This window comes from Cyprinodon variegatus, unplaced genomic scaffold (assembly GCF_000732505.1).
Source record: "Cyprinodon variegatus isolate N-32 unplaced genomic scaffold, C_variegatus-1.0 Scaffold467, whole genome shotgun sequence".
In the NCBI taxonomy this organism is placed as follows: domain Eukaryota; kingdom Metazoa; phylum Chordata; class Actinopteri; order Cyprinodontiformes; family Cyprinodontidae; genus Cyprinodon; species Cyprinodon variegatus.
The window spans coordinates 599,029-606,006 of NW_015150920.1; the positions used below are offsets into that span (position 1 = coordinate 599,029).

Consider the following 6,978-nt stretch of genomic DNA (forward strand, 5'->3'; position numbering starts at 1 on the left):
AAAGCAGAATGGGCCCCACCTAAATACTTGTATCTTAAATATACTTTAAACTAAGAATTTAAAATTTTGTTCATGAATTATTCTCTGCAGGTCAAGTAAATTAAACAATGGGGAACTAATAAGTTATTACTGGATTACTGACACTGATACAGGAACCAGTGCAATCCAAACCAATGCAAACTGTGTATGAATATTTGGTAATAGGCTAAGCATTAAAAAGCTTCATTATTTATGTTATTAGTTTTTCTTTAAATGGACAAAACGGCTAAACTATTCAGACCTTCTAGGAGGCTGTAGATTTGATAAAAACTCACCATGACAGGAGCCAGCACTTCTCTGGAGGTTTCAGTTTGGAAGGTGTGATGGAAAATAAGTATTTAAATATATTTAACAGACCAAAATAAAGATAAATGAATAAGATAAGTAATAATAAAAGAAGAACATCCCTGTGGTTTCTCCTCTATGAATCCAGGATAACTGAGCTCATCCTCTCTGGATGTGGTTGGTCTTTTTTTGGGTGGCTGATGCTTTGAAAAATAAAATGCAATGGTTCTTTTTCATTTTGTTGAGCTCCTATGGGTTTGAGAGACAAACCTGGAAGCTTTAAGAATTAAAATATTTGTGTTGGTTTAATTACTCCTAAATGCCAATGGGAGATTATTAAATTAGACTGAGCAATAATTATTTAACTCGTAAGCAAAACATGGACTAAAACTGGGACTAGAAAAAGCAGCAGGTAAAGAAAAAACCAACCATTGGATGGGATCCTTTTTACTGTGAGAATTTGGGAATATGGAGTGAGAGTGTGAAGACTGTGTGTGTGTATATATATATATGTATATATATATATATACCCTTGGGTCAAGCAATTTTGACACATGTCTATCACGTGTCAAATAAATGTCCAGTTCCAGGGGACGTTTTTTTTTTATTTTGTTTATTGACACATTTTAATATTGCAAGGAAGTGATATATGTGATCATGTCTGTGGATAAAATACGATTTATCGTGATCTCAGTTTAGAATCATTCATTTGTATTCATGCTGAATGGCGTCTTTGTGAACGTCTTTCTGAGAAAAAAAAAACTGTCACAGAAGCGAGCCAGGAGCCTTTTATCTTTTGGTACGCTTGAATAGCTGATACGGTCACCCTGGTAGGGGCGGCGCTTCGGCCTGTGTATCGACCGCTGTGTTAAAGCTTGAAACCCCGCCTTTACAAAATATGCGGAGATGAAATCAGGCGAGACGTCAGCGCCGGGCGCCGCCGCTGATTGGCTGACACCGGTTCACGTAGAGACAGCTTGCCAGTCAGCTGGAGGGTTTAAAGAGAATATCGGTTGTTTTTCTCACTCTGTGCTGCCTGTTTCCGGCGAGCTGGAGGCGGTTCTTTATGTGTTTAGCCTGTTGAAAATATTTGGTGTATAATTTTTTGGAAAGCAGGAATGTAACGTTCCTACCAGCCAGTAACCAGAGGTGAGCTAACAGTAGCTGCTGTTAAACAGCTTATTAGCAGGCTAGCTAGCTGGCTGCTCACCACTAACAGCTCTCTCTGATGGGGTTCATCTCTGTTTTAGAGCAATATTGTTGTTTTCTCCTGTATTTGTTCCACTTTTGTAAATGGATAATCGTCTCGTGCCTGCTTGTCTCCAAGGTGACGCTGTCGTCGCTCCCTCCATCAGCTCCTCACCCTGGCTCCGCTTGGCTTCCTGTCTGGAGGTTGTGTTGAGGCGGAGCTCGATGCTCGGAGCGGGGCAGACCTAGCGGGGTGGATCCAGGAGGAGATGTCACAGCGGGGATGCCTCTCCTTGGAGACGCTCCTGTAGTCTGTGGGATACCGGAGCGCTCACCGCACGCAGGGGACCTCCAGAGCCGCAGCCTAACAAGCAGTGACCCATTTATGGATGGTGGGGCCGCAGCATGCCCACCCCCTCAACTACCGCTACGTCGCTGGCTGGAGGGAGCAGCAGCAGCGCCGGAGGAGAGGAGGAGCCCATGCCCGCCGCTGCTGGCTCCTCTTCCCGGGTCGTCCCGGCTTTCTGCCTGGGTGTGGTGGCGGCAGTGGCGTTTCAGCTGGCCTGGGGAGGCCTGACTCTCACCTCCTTCCTGCTCAAGCTCTTCATCTATGTGTCCTTCGCCCTGCTGTGCTTCCTGGCCGGGAGCTTCGTTCTCCTGGTCAGAAAGAGCCCTCTGAAAGTCAGCTGCTTTGACCGAAACAGCAGAGAGTCAGCTGCTCGACTGGAGGTCCTCAACAGGCTGATGGTAGGAAGATGATGACCAGCACTGCTGATGATAAAGGCACTAATCCACATGGTACGGAAGAGGAGTAGGGCCACTGAAAAAATAAAACAGTTAACTGATATTTACATTTTATTTCAGTATAATAATTCTGAATCCCAGAATTCTGTCTTTTTTTTCTTCTCAGAATTGTGACTTTAATCTCAGAATTGTGACTTTAATCTCAGAATTGTGACTTAATCTCAGAATTTTGACTTTAATCTCACAATTCAATATCAGAATTCTGACTTTAATCTCAGAATTCAATATCAGAATTCTGACTTTAATCTCAGAATTTTGAACTTTTTTTCTCACAATTTTTGACTTTAATCTGACAATTTTTGACCTTAATCTCACAATTTTGACGTTAATCTCACAATTCTGACTTTTTTTTCTGAGAACTCTGACTTTAATCTCACAATTCTGACTTTAATCTCACAAATTTTGATTTGAGAACTCTGATTTTAATCTCACAATTCTGACTTTTTTTTCTCACAATTTTTGACTTTAATCTGACAATTTTTGACCTTAATCTCCCAATTTTGACATTAATATCACAATTCTGACTTTTTTCTGAGAACTCTGACTTTAATCTCACAATTCTGACTTTTTTCTGAGAACTCTGACTTTTTTTCTCACACTTTTTGACTTTATTCTGACAATTTTTGACCTTAATCTCCCAATTTTGACGTTAATCTCACAATTCTGACTTTTTTTCTGAGAACTCTGACTTTAATCTCACCATTCTGACTCAGAAGTCTGACTTTAATCTCACAATTTTATCTCAGAATTCTGACTTTAATCTCACAATTCTGACTTTAATCTCACAAATTTTGATTTTAATTCTGACTTTAATCTCACAATTCTGACTTTAATCTCACAATTCTGACTTTAATCTCACAATTCTTTATCTGAGAACTCTGACTTTAATCTCACAATTCTGACTTTAATCTCAGAATTCTGACTTTAATCTCAAAATTCTGACTTTAATCTCACAATTCTGACTTTAATCTCACAATTCTGAGTAAATTCTGACAGCTAACAAACATGTTAACATCATAGCCTTGTCTAGAGACTAAACTAGCTTTCTTGTTTTAATCACCTTCTGCCCCTACATTAATGAAATAGCATCACTGTGGACCCCTCAGGCACGAAAAAAGTCACCTAATTTTTCCACCGTTGTGTTACTGTTCCTCCCAAACAACTCACATCTTTGTCAGTGAAGCTGAGTGCTCCCATATCTCTTCCTTCATGATGCCCATCTACGTTAAGATCCAAAATTCGGAGATTCAAGTCAGAATTGTGAGAAAAAAGTGAGAATTCTGACTTTTCTTCCGTATTAAACTGAAATAGTACTTAAAAATCAGTTACCTTTTTTATTTTTTCAGTGGCCCTAATCCTCTTCCATAACATGGAGATCATATTCTAGAGAAATACTTCATAACTCACCTGCATATGGAAACGAAAGCCAGTTTAGGTGCTTGCATGCAGGATTGTCGATTGATTTGATGGTAAACCTGATCAATTTAATGTCAGGAGAATTTAAATTTACAGTCTAAACAAGAGTCCCTTAAAGTGGGGGAAGGGACCCACTGGGCTTCACATGATCCTTTTTTCAATCATTGTAAATGTGATCCCTGAGGAATAAAACTCCAAAAATGGCCAAAAATTATAAAAATACATTGATATGAAGGCTCTATGAAATGGGTACATGTTACATTTGTTTAACTAATGTATGATTTAAACAGTAAATACTATTTAAAAAGTAAATGTCCCATTAGATAATAAAAATGCATAAATATTTTGATTTAAATCATGGTTGAAGCAATTAATCAAAGTAATTGATTATTGAAATAACCATCAACTAATTTAGTTATTCGATTAATTGTTAACTGGAGTATAGTATCTGTAAAACATGCATTAAGCTGATGGAGCGACCAACTTGGAGCGTTAATTATATCAAAATTGTAAAAAAAAATATAAACATTTTGCATTTAAGATAATAAAACGTTTTCATCTGTCAATATGATCTATCCAGAACTCAAGTTGAAAAGTTTTAGCTTCACCTAGTTTATTTCATAAAAAAAAATGTTCTTTAAGGAATCTTTGGCAATCGGATTATTAATCGACTAATTGAAAAAATAATCAACAGATTAATCCATTAGAAAAATAATCATTAGCCTAATTAAAAATAATTAAATGTTATCAAATTCTATTTATTTGAAATTAATATAATTGCTTCCCTTCATATGTATGAATGAATAAAGAATATTTATATGTATATTAAGGGAGTGTCAGTTTTTTGGAGTGTCAGGCTGGAATGTTTGGGAACCCTCTGGTCTAAACTATCATTGATTAATCATGTTTAAAAACTCAAAATAATGGTGGACTTGTCACGATTATTATTTGTACTTTCTGGCATTTTTCCATTAGGAGATTAACAAAATCTAAGAATATGATTAAATCTGGTTAGAACTGGATGTTTGATATAAGGCTTTTTTTATGCAACAAAGAATATTATGATGATTGGTGATGATCACCGCAGCACAAAGTGAATTGCCAGATAAAGACGGCAAAGAAGTAACAAAAGGCTTTTTTCTTTTTCTTTCCTTTTTGTCATCACTTTCATTGTTATCACATTAGTATTGCAAAATATGCGTTTAAATCTACGTCCTTCTTCACCTTCCTACATGACAACTGTATTATTTCATATCAATGTTTGAATTGAAAATATCCTTGATATTTTTAGATGCAGCCAATAAATAATGTAAACATGTATCTTAATGTGAACATTTAGGGGAGAATGTGACTAGGATTTTAAATCATAATTTTAAAACAGTAATTACAATAAAAACAATAAATAGACTAAGAGTCAATTTGAAATTAACTTTAATTCAGATAAGTTGAGTGATAACTGAGAGGAAAAGGATGACACAAAGAGAAAATCAAAATTACGCAACGGCTGAAACGTTCCTGTTCCTTTTAGGCTGCTTCAGAATTCTTGATAATTTTAATGATGAACTGCAAAAGATGAAACATTTTTTGTAACAGATGCATCATGTTGACAGATTAGTTTTTAAACCCAGTATAGTGATTCAGTCAGCTAGAAACAGCTTCTTTATCGGTCACATGACTTTCTGGAAATGACACGCGCACCAATGCAGAGTTTAGCTCTATAGGCTCGACGCATCAGTGATGCTGGACACATCACTACTGTTTATCAATATATTATTTTATGACATTTAATTTGAAGCATTTGTTTTCGTGTTTTAATGTTGGAGTGACATTGGAAAAACAAATTATGATTTCTTATCCTTTAACATTTTTTGTTTGTTTTTTCTAAGGCCTGCTTAGAGGTTTTTCCCCTGTCATTTCCCCATGAATCCACTTTTCTACCTCTCATGTTCGAGCTTGTTGATGCTTGGTTCTAATGTCTTGATCTATCATTAATGACTAAATGTCATCCTCTTAGCTTCCATTCTGCACACAGTGAATGATAATTCATCCTTTTGGAAATATGATGCTGAAAGCGGCTGCTGGCTTGTTCCTCCACCGCCTCGTGAGCTGATGATTTACTGATGCTGACATTAGAGGCAGATGATGGGTGCAGACGTTTCTCTAGTTGACATGTTGCATGAGATCTGACAAATCTGGGCTGCCTTGTTTATCAGGAATAAGGTTGTTTTTTTGTTTTTGTTAGCTGCATTCTCTTCAGACCTTTCTGCTTTCCCCGTCAGAGGTTAAAGTGAAGTCACCTGGCGTGTTTGTTTTTTCCTCAGGCCAAGTTTCTGGTGCCTGCGCAGGACTCGAGTCAGAGCAGAAGAGTGGTGGTGTCGCACAACGTAGATAAAGCCCTGAAGGAAGGTAAATAATCACCTTTGCTTCACAGGTTCTCCTGCTCTGTGTTTTCACACATAGAAACGTGTGATTTCCTCTGTAGGTTTTATTCTTCTGGGTGAAGCTTCCTGTCTGACCTCAACAGTTATATAAACAATAATCCTGCTCTGATTAGAGTTTTAATCTGAATTTACATCTCCTGTTTTATAAAGCTTTTCCAGGGATTTTATTTTTCTTTATTACTTTTTTAATGGTAGGATATATTCAATTCAATTCAGTTTATTTCTATAGCACCAATTCGCAACACGTCATCTCAAGGTGCTTTACAGTTCACCAGATCACTCAATCAGATTGATTCAAAGTTTTCTATTGAAGGAAAACCAGTTGATTGCATCGACTCATTGACTCGAAGGCAATCCCTCACACTAAGCATGCTTGTAGCGACAGTGGAGAGGAAAAACTCCCTTTTCACAGGAAGAAACCTCCAGCAGAACTAGACTCAGTGTGAGCGGCCATCTGCTGAGGCCGACTGGGGTTCAAGAAGACAGAAGCAGACATGTATCCGTCCATATGTATCTGAAACAAAACTATAGTTTGCAAAATAACTGACATTGAAATGCTGTTGAAATGCAACAAATCGGACTTTAAGAAATGGTGGATAAATTGTACTCGTTTACACTGTATCCATCGTGCTGATGAAGGTTCTCAGTCATCCAGGTCAAAGTCATTCCATAAAAATTCAAAAAATATCCACTGGACTTGGTTTCCAAGATTTGAAGACGTTTCGCCACCTCTCCAGGAAGCTTTCTCAATTCAAATGTCTGGATCCGCAGTGAGTTTGAGTCTTATCTCTGCATCTGATCAAAC

General features: G+C 37.5%; 1 protein-coding gene across 1 annotated transcript in view; it reads left to right on the plus strand.

Moving 5' to 3' along the window:
• Positions 1 to 1,269: 1,269 nt before the first annotated feature.
• snx25 (sorting nexin 25) overlaps positions 1,270 to 6,978 on the plus strand; it is a 46,837-nt gene continuing 41,128 nt past the window's right edge. The window contains exons 1-3 of the mRNA XM_015389609.1: positions 1,270 to 1,473; positions 1,652 to 2,259; positions 6,054 to 6,138. Of these exons, the coding sequence (XP_015245095.1) occupies positions 1,918 to 2,259; positions 6,054 to 6,138 (427 nt within the window). The 5' untranslated portion in view covers positions 1,270 to 1,473; positions 1,652 to 1,917. The remainder of the gene's footprint in view (positions 1,474 to 1,651; positions 2,260 to 6,053; positions 6,139 to 6,978) is intronic.